This window comes from Lagenorhynchus albirostris, chromosome 14, assembly GCF_949774975.1.
Source record: "Lagenorhynchus albirostris chromosome 14, mLagAlb1.1, whole genome shotgun sequence".
In the NCBI taxonomy this organism is placed as follows: Eukaryota; Metazoa; Chordata; class Mammalia; order Artiodactyla; family Delphinidae; genus Lagenorhynchus; species Lagenorhynchus albirostris.
Window position 1 is genome coordinate 63,828,291 of NC_083108.1, and position 20,089 is coordinate 63,848,379.

At 41.6% G+C, this 20,089-nt stretch overlaps 1 protein-coding gene across 1 annotated transcript in view; it reads right to left on the reverse strand.

Annotated features, from left to right (window-relative positions):
- Positions 1-20,089, reverse strand: part of LOC132532215 (sodium/glucose cotransporter 1-like) — a 62,228-nt gene that overhangs the window by 8,546 nt on the left and 33,593 nt on the right. Inside the window, 3 exon segments of the mRNA XM_060170518.1 lie at positions 10,978-11,128; positions 12,367-12,474; positions 14,758-14,890. Coding sequence (XP_060026501.1) covers positions 10,978-11,128; positions 12,367-12,474; positions 14,758-14,890 — 392 coding nt within the window.

Genomic DNA, 20,089 nt, shown 5'->3' on the forward strand with positions numbered 1-20,089 from the left:
AAAACCAGGCCTCCACAACTTTAAGGGGGTCAACTAGTAATTTACCTGCATGTTTGAACAAAAACCAATATTCTTCAGAGGAACATGATCCAGAATTTCTATATTGTGTTATCTACAATGTTCAATATATAATAAAATTTTCTAGGCATGTGGAGAAGTAAGAAAATGTAACCCATAGTCAAGAAGAAAGCAATCAATGGAAACTGACACCAAGATGGCTCAGGTATTAAAATTAGCAGACAAGGACTTCAAAGCAACTACTGTAGTTATGTTAAAGGACTTAAAGGAAATTATAGTTATAAGTGAACAGATGCAAAATCATGAAAGAAAACTGGATACTAGAAAAAATTTAAAAAGGAACCAAATAGAAATTCCAGAACTGAAATTCTGGTTCAAAATATGAAACAAAAAATTCACAGGTTGGCTTTAACAGTAGATTGGAAATGGCAGGAGAAAGGGGCAATAAACCTAAAGGGAGATTGATAGAACTCTAAACTGAAGAACACAGAGAAAAAATTTTTTAAATAAAGACAGCCTCAATGATCTGTGGAACAATATCAAAAGAGCAAATATGTGTGTAAGTAGAGTCACAAAAAAGGAGATGAGGGATGCAGAAGACAAATATGCAGAGAAATATGGTCAACAATTTCCCGTATTTGGTGAAAACCATTATTTTACAGGTTCAGAAGTGCAGAAAAGCCCAATCAGCACACCATAACAAAACTGCTGAAAACCAAAAATGAAGAGAAAATCTTGAAAGCCCAGGAAAAAAGACACATTACATACAGAGAGCAATACTATGAATTATAGATGACTTCTCATCAGAAACAAGAGGACAGAAGAGAAAGGAAGAGCATACTTTAAAGTGGTAAAAGAAAAATACTGTCAACTCAGAATTCTACATCCAGCAAAAGTATCCTTCAAAAATAAAGATGAGGGCTTCCCTGGTGGCGCAGTGGTTAAGAATCTGCCTGCCAACGCAGGTGACATGGGTTTGAGCCCTGGTCTGGGAAGATCTCACATGCCACAGAGCAACTAAACCCATGTGCCACAACTACTGAGCCTGTGCTCTAGAGCTTGCGAGCCACAATTACTGAGCTCGCATGCCACAACTACTGAAGCCTGCGCACCTAGAGCCCATGCTCCACAACAAGAGAAGCCACCGCAGTGAAAAGCCTGTGTACCTCGCCGCAACTAGAGAAAGCCTGCGTGCAGCAACGAAGACCCAACACATCCCAAAATAAATAAATAAAATAAATAAAGATGAAAGAAAAACATTTTCCAATAAACAGAAACTGAGAGAGTCTGTTACTAACAGACCTGCATTACAAGACATACTGAAATTCTTCAGGGTGAAGGGAAATAACACAGATGGAAACTTGCACCTTAAAGAAGGAATGATAAGTCCAAAAGAGTAAAATATAAGATGCTACATATATTTTTTTTCTTATTTTATTTTCTTTAAAAGGCAGTTGACTGCTTAAGGCAAAAAATTATATCACTATCACTGTATTCTGGGGTTAATAATGGATGTAGATGTAAAATATATGACAACTATAACATGAATGATGAAAGGGGAAAATGACATATAGTGTTGCAAGGTACTTACATTTTACATAAAATGATACAATATTAATTTTAAGTACACTAAGGTAGGTTAATAATGCCTATTATAATGCCTAGAACAACAAAAAGAAATTAAAATATAAAAACTATTTCCAGCCATATTAATGATTACACTAAATGCAAGTGAACTCAAATTATAAAGACAGAGGTTGTCAGATTAGATTAAAAGAATCAAGATACAACTATATGTGCTCTACAACGGACTCATTTTAAATATATTTACAGGTTGAAAGTAAAAGATGTTATAAACCCTAAGCATAAGAAAGCTGGTGTGATCTATAACAGTAATGAAGTAAATCTCAAGACGAGAAGTATTATCAGAGATAAAAAGGGACATTTCATAATGATGAAAAAGTTAATTCCTCAGGAAACCATAACAAGCATAAGGGCACCTAATCCCAGAACTTGAATATTTAAGAGGTAAAAAAAAAACCTGAAAGAACTATAAGACAGAAACAGACAACTACATAATCATAAATGAAGCTTTTAATACCTACTCTGTGTATATAATATACACAGTATATATAATATATATAACAGAGGAACTAGACAAAAATTAAGAATACAAAAGTATCAATAAATTTCAAAAGATTAAAATCTCATAGAGTATGTTTTTGGATCACAGTGGAAGTAAATTAGAAATCAATAACAATAAAATAGTTAGGAAAGTACTAAATACTTGAAAATCCAACAGCACACTTCTAAATAATCTATGAACACAGAAATAAATCACAAGGAAATTAGGAAATATTTTGAACGGATTAAAAATGAAGACACAACATATCAAAATTTGTGGGATGCAGCTAAAGCAGAGCTTAAAGGGAAATTTATAGTTTTAAGTGGTAATTGTAAACAATAAGACAGGTTTTAAACCAGTGATATGAATTTCCAATTTAAGAAGCTAAAAAAAAGAAAAGAAAAGAAAAGAAGAGTAAATCCAAAGTAAATAGAAAAAAGGAAACGAATAGAATTCAACGGGGGAAAAAAACTAGAGGAATCAACAAGCCCCAAAGTTAGTTCTTTGGAAAAATTATTAAAATTGATAAACGCCTAGGCAAGTTCACTCAAGAGAAAAAGAACCCCCTCCACGCCCACATATTACCATTACTAGAGATCCTACAGATACTGAAAGGATAAGGTAAAATTTGGGGAGGTGCTTGGAGCCATGGCAGTGAGGATGCTCCCGAATATTCTGCTCACCGTTACACCAGGAATTGGTGCTCACTGGTACACCACACTAGGTGGAATACTTTAATTGGGTGATTTAGCTCGAGGAGTCTGATCAGTTATCATGGAGCCTGGCAATATGGCTTCTCCTAAGAGCATGCCAAAAGATGCACAGATGATGGCACAAATCCTGACAGATGTGGGGATTACAGAATATGAGCCAAAAGTTATAAATCAGACGTTGGTATTTGCATTCTGATACGTAAACACAATTCTACATGATGCAAAAATTTATTAATGACATGCTAAGAAAGCTACTGTTGATGCACATGATATGTGATTGGCAATCTGGTGTCATGCTGACCACTTTTAAAAAATAAAAGCTTTACTGTTTCACCTTTTGCATTCAGATACACAGTCCATCTGAAATGGATTTTTGTGTAAAGGGAGTTAGTCAATATTCTTTTTATCAGGAATAGCCAAATTACCCAGTACCATTCCTTCTCCCCTTACCACTTTCCCACTGCACTGTACTGTAATCTTTGTCATGAATTAGACGACTGTATACCTGTGCGCTGTTTTTGATATTCTGTTCCATTAATTTGTCTACCCCTGCAATAAAACCATACTGTCTAATTAGTATCACTTCACAATAGATATTGGTATCTGTTAGCATAAATCCTCCAGCTTTGTTCATCTTCAAGAATAGCCTTGGATATTCTCTGCTCTTCGCATTTCTATATACTTTTAGAACTCATTTGTCAATTTTTACATGCGTACAAAAAAGTTACTGCATTTTGATTGGGATTACTCTGAGTATGTAGAATAATATGGGGAGAACAAACATATCATTATTGAATCTTCTAATTCACAGATATGGTATATTCCTGCTATACTTAGGTCTCATTAATTTCTCTCGACAACGCTTTGTAATTTTCAGCAATTTTCTCATATCTTTTGTGAGATTTATTCCTAGGTATCTGATATGGTTTAATGACACTACAAATGTTAATATGTATAATGTGTAATGTGTAAAATATGATTAATTCTTGTATTTGATCTTTTATCAGTCTTGTTAAATTCACTTTAAAATTTTAAGTTTGGGGCTTCCCTGGTGGCGCAGTGCTTGAGAGTCCGCCTGCCGATGCAGGGGACACGGGTTCGTGCCCCGGTCGGAGAAGATCCCACATGCCGTGGAGCGGCTGGTCCTGTGAGCCATGGCCGCTGAGCCTGCGCGTCCGAAGCCTGTGCTCCGCAATGGGAGAGGCCACAACAGTGAGAGGCCCGCGTAAAATTTTAAGTCTGTCTATGAAGTCTTTCATGACAATTTCATTTCTTCCCTTTCTATCCTTATGACGTTTGTTTCCTTTTTCACCTTTTTGCAGAGTAGCACCTCCAGTACAATGCTGAAGAAAAGTGGCTATAGTGGATGCATGTGTCTAGTTCCCAATCTCAGGGGAAAAGATTTTCAAATATAAACATTAAGTATGATAAACGCTACAGGTTTTAAAGAACATGTATGTTTAAAAGTCTGAATAAAGAAGATCTTTTAAATTCTCTAATTTGCTAAGATTAAAAAATAGGTCTTAAAATTTTGAATGATTTTTATCTATTAATATGACTATATAATTTTCTCCTGTTTTCAGTTAATGTGGTCAAGTACATTGATTGATTTTTGAATAAAAAACTATGCTTGCATTCCTGGAATAAACTCCAGGTGGTCATGGTGTATTATTCTATGTTGCTGGACCTGATTTGCTAATATTTTGTTAAAATTTTCTGCATCTATGTTCATATTTGCATGGTACGTATTTTCTCATGTTTTCTTTAAGCCTTCCTCAATCTTAAAGAAGATGTCTCTCTTCAATAAAGTTTCAGGATACAAAACTAACATACAAAAATCAGTAGTGTTTCTTTACACTAACAATGAATTATCTGAAAAAAGTAAAGAAAGCAATCCCATTTATGATAGCATCAAAAACAATAAAATACTTAGGATAAATTTAACCAAGGAGATAAAAGGTCTCTACATTGAAAACTATAAGACATTGATAAAATAAATTGAAGAAAACACAAATAAATAGAAAGATATCTTGTGTTTATGGATCAGATGAATTAATATTGTTAAAATGTCCATACTACCCAAAGCCATCTATAGATTCAATGCAACCCTTATCAAATTTCCAAAGGAATCTTTTACAGAATTCAAAAAAAATAATCCTAAAATTCATCTGGAACCACAAAAGATCCTGAATAGTCAAAGCAACCCTCAGAAAGAAGAACAAATCTGGAAGCATCACACATACTGATTTTGAACTATATTACAAAGCTATAGTAATCAAAACAGTATGGTACTGGCATAAAAAGACACATAAACCAATGGAACAGAATCTAGAGCCCAGAAATAAAGCCGTACATATATGGTCAACTAATATTTGACAAGGGAGCCAAGAAAACTCAATGAAGACAAGACAGTCTTTTCAATAAATAGTGCTGGGAAAATAGAACGTTCATATGCAAAAGGATGAAACCAGACCCCTATCTTAACGCCACTCAAAATGAATTAAAGATTTAAATATAAGACCTGAAACCATAAAACTCCTAGAATAAAATATAGGGGATAAGCTCCTTGACATTGGTCTTGGTAATGATTTACTTTTGGATATGACACCAAAATCCCAAGCAACAGAAGCAAAAATAAGCAAGTGAGGGTTTCCCTGGTGGCTCAATGGTTAAGAATCCGCCTGCCAATGCAGGAGATGTGGGTTTGAGCCCTGGTCTGGGAAGATCCCACATGCCGCGGAGCAACTAAACCCGTACACCACAACTACTGAGCCTGCACTCTAGAGCCCATGAGCCCCAACTACTGAAGCCCGTGTGCCACAACTACTGAAGCCCGCACGCCTAGAGCCTGTGCTCTGCAACAAGAGAAGCCACCACAGTGAGAAGCCTGCACACCGCAACAAAGAGTAGCCCCCACTCTCAGCAACTAGAGAAAACCTGCATGCAAGTGAAGACAAAATGCAGCCAAAAAGTTAAATAAAATTAATAAATAAATAAATTTATAAAAAAATAAACAAGTGAGACTACATCAAACTGGAAAGCTTCTACACAGTCAAAGAAACAATCAACAAAATGAAAAGGCAACCTATAGAATGGGAGAAAATATTTGCAAACCACACATCTGATAAAGGGCTGATAGTTCCTTAGTTGTCTAAGGAACTCAGACAACTTTAATAACAACAACAACAACAACAACAACATAATAATAATAATAATAGAATTTTTAAAATGGACAAAGGACCTGATAGACATTTTTCCAAAGAAGATATTCAAATGGCCAATAGGTACATGAAAAGGTGCTCAACATCACTGATCAGGGAAATGCAAATCAAAATCACAATGAGATACCATTTCATACCTGTTAGAATGGCTATTATCAAAAAGACAAAAGATAACAAGTGCTGGTGAGGATGTGGAGAAAAGGGAACCCTTGTGCACTGTTAGTGGGAGTGTAAACTGGTGTGGCCACTGTGGAAAACAGTATGAAGGTTCCTCAAGAAACTGAACACAGAACTACCACATGATCCAGCAATTCCACTTCTGGGTACATATCCAGAGGAAACAAGGATCACTATCTTGAAGAGACCTCTACACCCTTTACACTATTTATAATAGCCAAGACATAGAAACAACCAAAGTGTTCATTAACAGATGAATGGATAAAGAAGATGTGGTACATATACACAATGGAATATCATTTGGCCACAAAAAAGAAAGAAATCCTCCCTTTTGTGACAACGTTTAGGGCATTATACTAAGTGAAATAAGTCTGACAGAGAAAGACAAGTATTGTATGGTCTCACTTATATGTAGAATCTAAAAAAAACCCTGAATTCATAGAAACAGAGAGCAGACTGGGGATGGGTGTGGGGGGAATGGGTGAAGGTGGTCAAAAGGTACAAACTTCCAGTCATAAGATAAATAGGTTCTGGGGACATAAGGTACAGCATGGTGACTGTAGTTAACAACACAGGATTGTGTATTTGTATATTGTATATTTGAAAGTTGCTTAGAGAGTAAATCTTTTTTTTTTAAGAGAGTAAATCTTAAAAGTTCTTTTCACAAGAAAGTAAAACTAATTATGTGAGGTGATAGATGTCAACTAAACTTGTGGTGATCATTTCACAATATATACATATATTGAATCATTATTGTACACCTGAAACTTATACAGTGTTATATGTCAATGTTATCCCAACAAAACTGGAAAAGAAAGGTGTCTCTTCTACGTAGATTACAGTTGGTTAAAAAAAAAAGCTCTGATAATCTTCACCTTTTAACTCAGCTACTTAGTCTACCTATCTCTGTTTCATGAAATTACTGATACATTTAGGAGCTATCCTATTGTTTTCCAGTTAACCTACCTTTCACGTTCTTTTTATTCTTTTGACTTATTAGTTATCCCATATTTTACATTTATTAACTTGTTAAACGTTCTTGAACTGTTCTTATATTGTTTAGTCTAGAGACTACATGCATCCTTGACATATCACAGTCTGGTACAAGTTTTGACTTTTACCACATCCCGAATAGCAAGAGAACGTGAGAATACTTAAGCTCCATTTAGCCCCTTCTCATTCTCTCTGGGATTTTACTGGCATGTTTTGCCTCCATATGTTGTTAATCCCATAGACATTTTTTCTTATTTATGTCAACACTCACTCACTTCTATTTCCCACATACTTACCCTTTCTGGTGCTCTTCATCCTTCTCTGAAGGTCAATTCTTCCATCTGGATAATTTTCCTGCAGCCTAAAGAACATGCTTTAGTATTTCTTATCGTGAAATTCTTTTGTAATAAATTCTCTCAACCTGCATTTATCTGAAAACCTGTTTGTTTCACCTTCACTCTGGAGGCTATTTCGATGGGTATTGAATTCCAGGTAGGCAGTTTTTCTAGCACTTGAAGATGTCACTCCACTGCCTCCTGGCTTTTACAGTTTCTGTTGAAACTTCTACTATCAGTCTCTCTGCTGCTCTTTTGAAGGTGATGTGATTTACTTTCTTCTGGCTGCTCTAAAGATCTTCTCTATCTCCAGTCTCCAGCAGTTTCACTATCATGTGGCCTGGGTATGGTCTCTTTTGTATTTATCCTGCCTGCGATTTGTGGAATTTCTTGAATCTCTGGATAGTTGTCCAGATATTTGGAACATTCCTGGCCATTATCTTCTCCAAATTGCTTTTACAGTTACATATATATATATATATATATATACACATAATTTCCAATAATACATATATATTATTCTTCTGTGTTCCACGTGTATCTTCCTTTTCTCCTGTGTGCTTTAGTTTGGATATTGTAGACTAATCCATTTCCAAGCCACTAACAGTGTCTTCTGCTACAGCCAATCAGCTGCTAACAAATCCATTGAGTTCTTAATTTCAGATATTTATTTTTCAATTCTAGACCTTCTTATTTTTATAAATTCTAATTCTCTGGAAAAATTCCCAATTCTTTTCATCTATTTTATAAACCTTTCCCTCTATTTTCTTGTACCTATTAATCAAGGTTATTTCAAAGTCCTTGTCTGCTAACTTCACCTGTGGGTCTACTTTTTTTTTTTTAACATCTTTATTGGAGTATAATTGCTTTACAATGTTGTGTTAGTTTCTGCTGTATAACAAAGTGAATCAGCTATATGTATACATATGTCCCCATATCCCCTCCCTCTTGCAAGCACCTCCCTCCTACCCTCCCTATCCCACCCCTCTAGGTGGTCACAAAGCACCAGGCTGATCTCCCTGTGCTATGCGGCTGCTTCCCACTAGCTATCTATTTACGTTTGGTAGTGTATATGTCAGTGCTACTCTCTCACTTCGTCCCAGCTCACCCTTCCCTCACCCCGTGTCCTCAAGTTCATTCTCTACGTCTGCGTCTTTATTCCTGTCCTGCCGCTAGGTTAATCAGAACCATATTTTTTTTAAAGATTCCATATATATGTGTTAGCATATGGTATTTGTTTTTTTCTTTCTGTCTGACTTACTTCATTCACTCTGTATGACAGACTCTAGGTCCATCCACCTCACTACAAATAACTCAGTTTCGTTTCTTTTTATGGCTGAATAATATTCCATTGTATATATATGTGCCACATCTTCATCCATTCATCTGTTCATGGACACTTAGGTTGCTTCCATACCCTGGCTATTTAAATAGTGCTGCAATGAACATTGTGGTACACATCCCTTTTTGAATTATAGTTTTCTCAGGGTATATGCCCAGCAGTGGGATTGCTGGATCATATGGTAGTTCTATTTTTAGTTTTTTAAGGAACCTCCATATTGTTTTCCATAGTGGCTGTATCAATTTACATTCCCACCAACAGTGCAAGAGGGTTCCCTTTTCTCCACACCCTCTCCATCATTTATTGGTTGTAGATTTTTTGATGATGGCCATTCTGACCGGTGTGAGGTGATACCTCATTGTGGTTTTGATTTGCATTTCTCTAATGATTGGTGATGTTGAGCATCCTTCCATGTGTTTGTTGGCAATCTGTATATCTTCTTTGGAGAAATATCTATTTAGGTCTACTTATATATACATTTTATTTTACACATATATTAGTATAAATATAGCGGTAAGGGGGGACATTCTTGCCTTGTTCCTTTCTAGTTCCATTAGGTATGACTTGGCTTTTAGGGTGATACAGATATGTTTTGTCATGTTGAAAGGTACCCATTTTACCAAATACCTTTTCATCGTCTGAATAGATATATATGATTTTTCTCTTTGATCTATTAATATCGTGAGTAATGTTACTACATTTCCTAATATTGAACCATCCTTGTATTTCTGGAAAACAATCACAGTTGGTAATGAGATGTCATTCTTTTAACATTTTTTTAGTATATTGTTGGATTTGTGTCTAATAATTTACAAGTTTTGCATTGGTATTTAAAAGTGAGATGAGTCTTTAGTTTTAATTTTTTCCTGTGCTGTATTTGTTCAGTTTTGGCATCAATATCTTGAGCTTTATGAAATGAATTTAAGTCTTTCTCCTTTTCCCCTATGTTCTATAAAAATTTAAATAAAACAGGTACCTGTTTCTTAAAGTTTCTCAGAAAAGTGCTTTTTAAACAATGGAATGCTAATCAAAATGTAACAGCAAACTCAATTTGCAGGGGTTAGACAGATAAGACAGTGAGCAGTATGTACCTTGCCACGGGATGAAGGAGGCATCTGAGGCGTAACGTAGGCCAAGTTCAAAGTGTGTGGGCTGGAAGTGGTCCACAGACAGCCAGTCTGAAACCCTACAGAATGAGGATAAGGCCCACGTGTTTACACATTCACACCTCCTGCCTTATGCCTAGCTTGTGAGGCCTCCTGGTTAATGGCATGGCCCTGAGATGGATGAGATCCTCTTTCCATGTGACTCAGGTAGACCAACTACCTTCTCTGAGCCATTCCCCCCATTTGTACAGTGAGAATAAGAACTAAAACTTACCTTTAAAGGTTGTCATGACGACTGAAAGAGAAAACGAGATAATGTAGATACACTTCCTCACAAGGACTAGTTTGGGGGGTACATTAATATGTACCCATTATCATTGTGATTATTACTTAATTTTTTCCCAAATGGAAACAATTTTCTTTGTGATTATAAAAGCAGTACAGGACTTCCCTGGTGGCGCAGTGGTTAAGAATCTGCCTGCCAGTGAAGGGGACATGGGTTCAGTCCCTGGTCCAGGAAGATCCCACATGCCGTGGAGCAACTAAGCCCACGTGCCACAACTACTGAGCCTGTGCTCTAGAACCCGTGAGCCACAACTACTGAGCCCGCGCGACTAGAGTCTGTGCTCCACAACAAGAGAAGCCACCACAATGAGAAGCCTGTGCACCGCAATGAAGAGTAGCCCCTGCTCGCCACAACTAGAGAAAGCCCATGTGCAGCAACAAAGACCCAACGCAGCCAAAAATAAATAAATTTATAAAAAAAATAAATAAAATAAAAGCAATACATCTTCACTGCAAAACTACAACAAACAAAACACCACCATGCTGTATATAAACAAGATAACTCTATATGCAGCATTAGAGCCTACATTTTTCACATAATGACATTTGTGGGCATCGATTCATTGATGGCAGTAACTCATGTGATTAGAGGAATCCTTCACCTGCCTGTTAGCATGAGTTCCTTTTCAGTGGCCATCAGCTGTATCTGGGTGTAGATGTCCATTGTGAACACGGCACTGGCACCGCTGAAAAGAGAAGTCAGGGAGGACATGAGAGAGGCCCAGAGTGCGGACACCATCAAGCCTCGAACAGCTGGAAGAAAAGGAACACTTCCTGGGCCTCCAGCTCTTTGGCCGTGCCAGGACGCCTTAGGCCTCCTGAGGAACATTCCCACATAGTAAATTTTGTTCGGAGTGGGAGTCCATCTAAGATAGATCAAGTGCATTATAGCTGCCCTTGCTCTGTGACGAGCCTTGCTAGCTGGCCGCTGTGTCTTCATATAATATGCGAGTGCTTACTCTGGGCTGGAGCACCTCTTCAGGCATCAGCCTGATGATCTCCCTACAGCCCTGTGAGAAGGACACCAGTGCTGACCCCTTTTACAGATGATGTGGCTCCTTGTGCCTCAGTGTCCCCATCTGTAAGGTGGGTATTAAAGTACCTACTGCACAGACTGTTGTTAAGATTAAGATACAGTAAGAAGATGGGTTAACACAATGTCCAACACAGAGCAAGCTCTCAACAAGTGTTACCTATAAACGTAACAGTCTAGGCTTCTGACCTGCAAGGCCACTGGATGGCAGTGGCTTTGCTGAGAGATTCCCATGCATAGTTGGGAGAGCCTGAGGGTAACAGGGCTTGCACAGGAGGCCCCACTGTATTCAGTAGGTACTCAGGCCAGGCCAAGACTAGAGTTCTTGGATTGGCCTGGCTTCAAGTGCCCATGGCCCTGGGCTGCAGCCCCGGGTGCTGAGCGACCCCCTTCCTGAACTGTGGGATGGTTGGTGCTTCCCTCAGCTGGGATCTATCTACATTGTATTTTATGGGAATGTCTCAACATTGCTGGCCTATTTATCCTCAGAGCTAATACGGAATTTAAAAAGACTGTACTGTTTGTTTGCCCGTTTCCCTGGGATGTGGCAAAGTGGGTGAGACGAAAGCCATGCCCCTGCCTGTCCCACTGGACTGAATTCCTTGAGAGCAGGATGCGGTCTTGCTCCCCTCTTTGTCCCCACAGACTAGAACAATGCCGAGCTCCCATCTGCGGCAGTGAGGAGCAGAGGCGTGGGTTCTGCAGGGAGGGGACCATGCAAAGGGCCAGCAGAGGCTGGGCCTGAGCGCGTGCCCGAGAGAGAAAGAGAAAGAAAGAGACAGAGAGAGAAAAAGAGAGAGAGAGAGAGAGAGAGAGAGAGAGAGAGAGAGAGAGAGAAAGGAAGAGGAGGCCACAAGGCTCCCGGGATGCCAAGGGCCCCTCCCACAGCCTACGCTTCCACCGGGGCCCTCACTCCTGACCGTCCACTCACAGCCCTGGAGGCAGCTCCACTTCTTACCACTGGGCAGCAGCTCCACCACCAACACGGGGTAGGCGAGAGGGCTGCAGCCAGTTCTGGCGCCACAGTACTTTTCACACTCTGAAGGCACAACACACGCCACTTAATCTGCAAAGAGAGACAAGGGTCACACCAGCATGTGGCCCCTGAGCACTAAAATCTGAGCTCAGGGAACGGGAAGCAAATTAGGAACGGTGTGTGGATGGCAGATTCTTCGTCTCCAATTCGTGACCCCACACGTGCATCAGGAGCTGGGGGTCAGGCCCCAGGAGTCAGCGGGTCGGTGCTTCTGCCAGTTCACTGCTTGACCCACAGCAAGCCCTGTGACCTCGACAAGCCTTTCAATGATCCCAGCCAGGTGTCAGGAAAGCAAACGATGATTCATCCATACACTGATGGGTGGGCCACTCATGACCTTACTCCCTTAGCCCCGTAGGGGTGTTATTTCAGAGTATTTGGGGAGAAATTTGGACAAAGGGAAGTAAAGGAGGGAATGTGATAGGTCTTCAAGAGCTTAAATAACAGATTAAAATTTACCATCTGAGAAAAAAACCAAACAACGAATCAACGTAGACTAGGAAGAGGCAGGAAGGGCCTGGGTTTACATGGAGAGCAAGGGGTTTCACTGGGGACGTCAGGAAAACTAAGGGGGTCAGCTTTTCCTCTGCCTGCTCTCCCTCCCCCTGCCCTGCGAGCAGGCCCTCAGTCTCCTTCGGCATGGTTTGGGAGGAGCCCAGGGGCCACCTGGCCATTCTGGAAACACCTTCCCCTTGGCCACAATGACTGGTCCGTCACCCAAGTGAGCTCACGGGACTCCCCTGGGATTTCTGCTGGGAGGGCGAAAAGGAAACACTCTTTCTGGGGGTCGTTGGGCTGGAGGGTGGAAGGCTTGTGCTGCTGGTGGTCATCTGCCATCAGACAGACTGAGAGGACACCAGCTCGGAGGAAAGAGGAGCTAAAAGTGCACGTCATTTTCACTCAAGAGCCTCAACTAATACAGTGGCCCCCAAGGAAAACCTGACTGGCAGAATCACACCGTGTGGGTGTCTGGCCCCCGGTTCTGGCCATGGGAGAGACCCAGAATCTAGGACCAGGAACGTTTGGGTTACTGGAAAAGTATGTTCTCCCAGGAATGTGGGCAGGTGCGGAGCTTTTGTGCCAAACCGCTCTCTATGAGTGTGTGTAAACAGTCTGTGAGTCTGGCCATTTCTGAGGATGGGGGGCAAGTGGTCCTGGGCCCCTCCCCACCCTGACGGCTCTCCCAAGGGCAGCCCACCAACTCTATTCACCTGGTGGTCAGAAGCTGGGGGCGTGTGGCTTCCTGAGGCCCGCTCTTCTCGCTCCTCCCTCAGCCACTTCTAGAGGCCAAGAGACATGTGGTTTCGCCCAGTGGGTGGGGTGGGCTGTGAGGTGAAGTGGGGCTGGGGAGGCAGGGCCGCCAAGCACAGGCGACTCTGGGGTCCTAGCGAGCACAGAGGCCTATTTCTAACCTACGAGGAGGCACCACCTAAGAGACCCCAGAAAGGGCTACCTGACAGCCAAAGACCAAACCTGGGATGTTGGAACGGAGCGCTCCTCTCTGTTGAAACTGGAAAGGGATCAGGATTAAAAAAGAGGCAGACTGAGGATGGATTAGGGTTAGAGACGTCTACTGCACATGTGGCTTCGCCATAAAAAGTGCTTCACTCTCTGCTTGGCCTTGTCAAGCACTGAGGCAGAAGACTGTGGAAGCCGCCTGCTTTGTCCATGTGGCTGCCCCATCTGAGTATGTGCTCCATAAAGGTTTAATGAATAAACAAATCTGGCACTGAGAGGCAGTACACCTAAAGGCAGTAAAACGAGGCTGCAACGGGGATGAGGGACATCCACGAAATTATGACAGCTCAATTAAGTGCAGCAGGGACGTTCTCACAGCACTTAACAGAAAGAACGTGGGCCTCAGGGCTAGACCCACTTTGGGGGTTCCATCGACGTGCCACACCTGGGGCTGTGAGAGCAGTGACGGCATTGGTCACATCCGAGCACAATGCCTGGCACCCAGGAGTGCCCGCAGGACGGTGCCTGCAGTGCAGGGGGAACAGCTGACCTGCCCATGGACCACGCCTCAACGCCACGCAGAGACCGGCCACTGCAGGGAGCATCGGCTGGCTCATCTCCGCCTGAACTCGTCTCTCTGCAATTCCTCTCTTGCCACCTACATCCACGGTCCCTGCCAGACTTCTGCTCAGCCACATCCCTAATCTAAATCCATGAGCTCCCAAGAAAGCAATCCGGGGCACCTCAACCCCAGCAGTCTCCCCAGCAGGAGACCTGATAACCCCATGCTCCCTAGATGTAGATGCCTGAGAGAGGAGAAGAAGATCAGTGTGAACATAGCAGAGCAAGAATTACCTGTGTACAGGACGCGGCTGATCATCCCTGGCATCACTATGCTGATGGGCAGCAGCTTCAGGTACCCACACAAGACACAGCCGCCTTTCACATGAGACACGTTCTTCCCTGCCAGGCAGCCCTGGACAAAAATCTGCCGAGGAAACACAGGTGGGGGGGGCGGGGGGGCTTTCTCAGAGGGTATCAAGCCCGGGCTGCCTCGGCACAGATAGGACAACTGTGACCTGCAGTAGCAGTAGGGTGTGCCCTCGGAGGGGGTGCCCACTGCTCACCCCAATCACCCAGGTGTCTCCGGGCATGCAGGGCCAGAGGAGGCACGTGTGACCGATGCACACGTTTTGCTCAGTGCACAGCTACCAGAGGGGAGGAGGGTGGCCTGACCTTGGCCTCATTGCTAGCACTGCACGCCAATCAGCAGCACAGTGCTTACAAGCTGTCCCCTGGCAAGGATGAGACTCCCTTCTAGAGGCCACAGACCGTCTCTGCCCTTGTGACAACAATCCAAGCACAGGTTGGTCCCCGGTAACAAATGAGTGTTTAGAACTGCGACCAGCTTCACTTGTCCAAGTGGAAATGAACCAGTGTAGACCTTAACATGCAAAGTCTCCTGGGAGGTGCTTCACGCCCCCTTTCACGGTGCTCCTGCTGTAAGAGGCGGTGTGCACTCAGCCCGAGCAGAATGGTGTAGCGGGCAGATGGAGAAGCACTTAAGAAAGAACATAAAGACATGGTCCAGTGCATCAAGACAATGCAGTACTCTGTATGCATTAAAATTACATTCTCAAAGAAAATTTAAATAATGTGAAAAATGCTCATAGTGTGACAGTAACAAAAAGGCACGGGATACAATAGCACACACACCTTGACTCTATACCTAGAAAAAGTCCACAGGAATAAACCAACATGACAATAGAGGTTAATCCTGGGATAGTAGGATTGACAGGTAGGATTTTCATGTTCTTCTTTAATGCTTTCTTTCTTTCCCACATGCATTATTTATTAATAGGAGGAAGAACCCCAAGGTTGTCCTGCCTCATGTAAGCAGGCACTGCTTCTCAGTGGGCCTGTGGGCATCCTGCTGACAGCCTCTAGGTGCCTGGGGGTCTCTGCTGAGCAGGTGGGAAGCCAGGCTGCACTTCCTGGTCTTTGCTTAGCTCTGCACACAGAAGAGATGGTCTCTAAGGGAGGGGATGAAGGAACAGGGCCAGAGCAGAAGCCAACTCTTTTTTTTTTTTTTTTTTGCGGTACGCGGGCCTCTCACTGTTATGGACTCTCCCGTTGTGGAGCACAGGCTCCGGATGCGCAGGCTCAGCGGCCATGGCTCATGGGCCCAGCCGCTCCGCGGCATGTGGGATCTTCCCGGACCGGGGCACAAACCCGTGTCCCCTGCATCGACAGGCGGACTCTCAACCACTGTGCCACCAGGGAAGCCCCAGAAGCCAACTCTTATTCTGAGGACAGGATAGTCGTAGGGGCATGAAATCATTCCACGCAGAAAGCCCTAAGCACTTTCATAGGTTGTCATATATCACAAAGCGGGGCAAGGGACGAATTCTTGTTTAAAGATGGTAGTGGGCCAAAGGAAAACAATTTTCTTTTGGTCAGTTTGTCTCTTTTTCAATTAAAATTCTTTCTTAAATCATTTTCTTTACTAGTTAGGAAGTTAGAGATTCTACTTCTATGCTTTTAATAATTACCCTTAAAATTTTAACATGGATACAACTTCAGGTCTAAAGTAAATCAGTATCTGTGCCCTTCTGAACAATTTAAGGTCCACAAACAGATTTAACTCTAACTATGGTCCGATATTTTAGCTCTGTCCTGTGTTACTTCCTGTGTGCAGAATTATGGTGATTTTCAGCCAATGCTTCAGATCTGCGCACGTGCCGGCCGGCTTCTCTAACTGTCCCTCCTGCTCACCAGGACCTCCTTTTTCTTTATGCATGTCATTCAGTCTCTAGGGAAGGTTATGCCTTTATTTTGCCCTTGCTACTGAGTAATACTTAGCTGGGCACGTAATTGAAAGTGGACATTTTCCTCAGTACCTTGAAAAGTTTCCTCCTCTCCCTTGGGTTCCACTGCTGCTGCTGAGCAGACTGTTGGGGGTGTACCTGTCTTCTTCTACAAGGGATCTTTTCTCTCAGGTGGCTTTCAGTCTCCTCTTCGTCTTTCATGTTCTGAAACTTCATCAGGAGGTGACTTTGTGTAGATTTGCTTGGGATTCACTGTGATTCCTGAATCTGATGAGTCCTGTTCTTTCAACAGCTGTAAAAATTCTCAGCCACTTTCTCTTCAAATATTGCTTCTCCCCTTTTCTCCTGGAACTCCAATAGGATGTATTTTAATCCTGTCTTCAATGTCACTTTGTCTCTCTTTCACACTTTCCATTTTTCTGCTTTCTGGGCAAGTTCTTCAGTTCTCTCTTCTAGGTTACCACTTTTTTCCTTCAGCTATGTTTAATCTGTTATTCTAACAGTTACTCAGTTTTACATTTCAGTAAGAATATTTTTCATTTCCAGAAGTTTGAGTTTGAGATCTAACTGATCATTTCTGATGGAAGGGTTTCTTGGTTGTGGTGGTTTGATTCCACCCTGTTTTCTAATTTTTACAGAAAGACTTTTCTTGTCATTGACATAAAGCAGCATAATTAGACACATAATAAGCAGAGGGGAAGAATACAAATAACAACACTGTGGCTGCGTTACAGATCACGCCTGTGTGCTGGGCTCTGGGCCTCATCTTGTTTCCTGGTCCTCCGCTCAGTACATGGTAAAGCTCCATCAGTGCCACTCCTTGTATGGTGGCTCCACAGCTTCTCACGGAGGCACAGCAGCCCTCAGTGGTATCCCCACTCCCACCCCACCCCCATCTCATCCACCCACCTCAGTACCTAGCACAATCAACCCTGTGATCAAGGCCTCACATATGGTCCCTTATGAACTTGGATGAGGAGTTTTGGGTAGTTTCTGAGGAACATCACCAATTGGTCACAGAGTACAATATATTTGACTTTATTCAGCATTGCCAGATCACCCTCCAGAAAACACGCCCCGTTTGCACTCTCATCAGAAATGCAAGAGGATTCCTGAACATCCGTGTCCTCCTCAACAGTTGACATCATCAAGCTTTCTAATTTTTGCCAGTCTCATTGTGGTTTTAAATTGCACTTCCCTGATAATGCTGGGTTATATGCTTTTTAGCATTTACGTTTGTTTGCATTTCCTTTTCTACAAATTGTCTCTCATTATCTTTTGCCTGCATGGCTATTGGAGCTCCTTTTTCTTGTGGATTTGCTATTAGTCTCCTGTTCATTATAAACATTCTGATATTCTTCTCTAGCCCGTCATCCATCAACTCTGTCTAGAGCATCTTTGTTAAAAAGGCCTTATGTGTAATGTGATCAAACCGATATGATTTACACTCCCCCCAACTCAAAAGTATTCACTAGCATTACCTCGCCTTATTGTAGTACAGGTTTACTTTCCACATTTAAGTCTTTAATTCATCTGAAGCCCACTTCTGTGTAAGTGTTAGGTGGGGATGAAGCTTTGTTATTCCAAATAGTAAGCTGGGTTTTGGTTTTTTTTTTTTTTAACAACATTGAAGAGTATGTATCTCTGCTGTTGCTTTGTGGAGCCTCCTTGAACACATATTAAATTCCTATAAATACATGGGTCTGTCTCTGAGCTCTTCATTCTGTCCTGTTAGTCTATATGTCTATTCCTGGGAATTTCAAACTGCTTGTATTACTGCGACTTTGTCAAAGTTTAAATATCTGGTCGGGCAAGTTCTCCCCCTTTGTTCTTCATTTTCAAACTTGGGTTAGCTATTTGTGGCATCTTCTCCTTCCACAAAAGGTTTAAACCCTTTTTATTGTGCTATAACACACGAACATGGTGTAGCACATTACAGAGCACACCATGGAAACACCAAGTCAAGAGGTGCAACACTCAAAGGCTGGCATACAGAATGCAACAAAGAATCTAACTGATTTAGAAATGTATGAAAAAACTCACTGATGGTGGTGGAACAAAATTAAAAAAAAAAAAAAAGAAAAGAGGAGCAACATTGAGGTACCCCAGAAGCCTCTCTCTATGGCTCTTTTAAACAATTGAGGTGAAATTCACATAACATGTAATTAACCATTTTAAAGTGAACAATTCTGTAGCATTTAGTACATCCCCAGTGTTCCATCACAGCCACCTCTCTCCAGCATCACAGCTTCTTCATCACCCAGAAGAACACCCAGGCCCATGAAGCAGCCACTCTCCATCCCTCCTCCCCCGGGAAGCACTAATCGGATTTCTGTCTCCATGGATTTGCCTGTTCTGGATATTTCATATAAAAGGAATCATACAATAGGTGACCTTCTGTGTCTGGCTTCTTTCACTTAGCATGATGTTTTCGAGGTTCATCCAAGGTGTAGCATGTATCTGTACTCATTCCTTTCTATGGCTGAATAATATTCCAACACATGGATACACATTTTGTTTATTCATTCATTCGTTGGTGGATATTTGGGTTGTTTCCACTTTTTAATGATTGTGAACACCACCGTTATATGTGCCTCTTTTTAACCTCAACCCTCTCCCTTGCTTCAGAAATGATCGCTTTAATGACTGTTTTATTTCCTCCTTGCTTTTTCTTTACAATTTTTTGCTACGTAATTGTGTATACCTAAACAACATAACTTAGCATTGCCTGTGTTAAGCTTTATATAAATGTAATCACACAGCACCTAGTCTTCTGTGTTTAGATTCTTTTATTTGGTATAATGTTTTAAAGATTCATCCATGCTATGGTGTGTAGCTGTACTTCCTTTTTATTTCTATATTGGCCTTCCACTGTATGAATATTTCACAGTTTATTTCATTAACAACCATTGATAGAGAGCCATATGATTTTTAGAATAAGCTTGAGTCCTTAAAAAATCCAACTGAAATACTGATTAGTGGTATTTAATTTCTAGACTCAATTTGGGAGAACTGACATATTTTTCATGTGCAAACATTGTGCTTTGTAGATAATGAGAGGGAGGAAAAAATGAAAACAAGTGCTCTGTTATAGACAGGACTGGAGGGGGAACCCCTCTTATTTTTTTAAAGTTTTTTTGATGTGCACCATTTTTAAAGTCTTTATTGAACTTGTTACAATATTGCTTCTGTTCTATGTTTTGGTTTTTTGGTCGTGAGGCATGTGGGATCTTAGCGCCCTGACCAGGGATCGAACCCGCACCCCCTGCATTGGAAGGTGAAGTCTTAATCACTGGACCACCAGGGAAGTCCCGAGAGACCCCTTTCAGACAGAACGTGGTCCTGCACTACATTTGGGT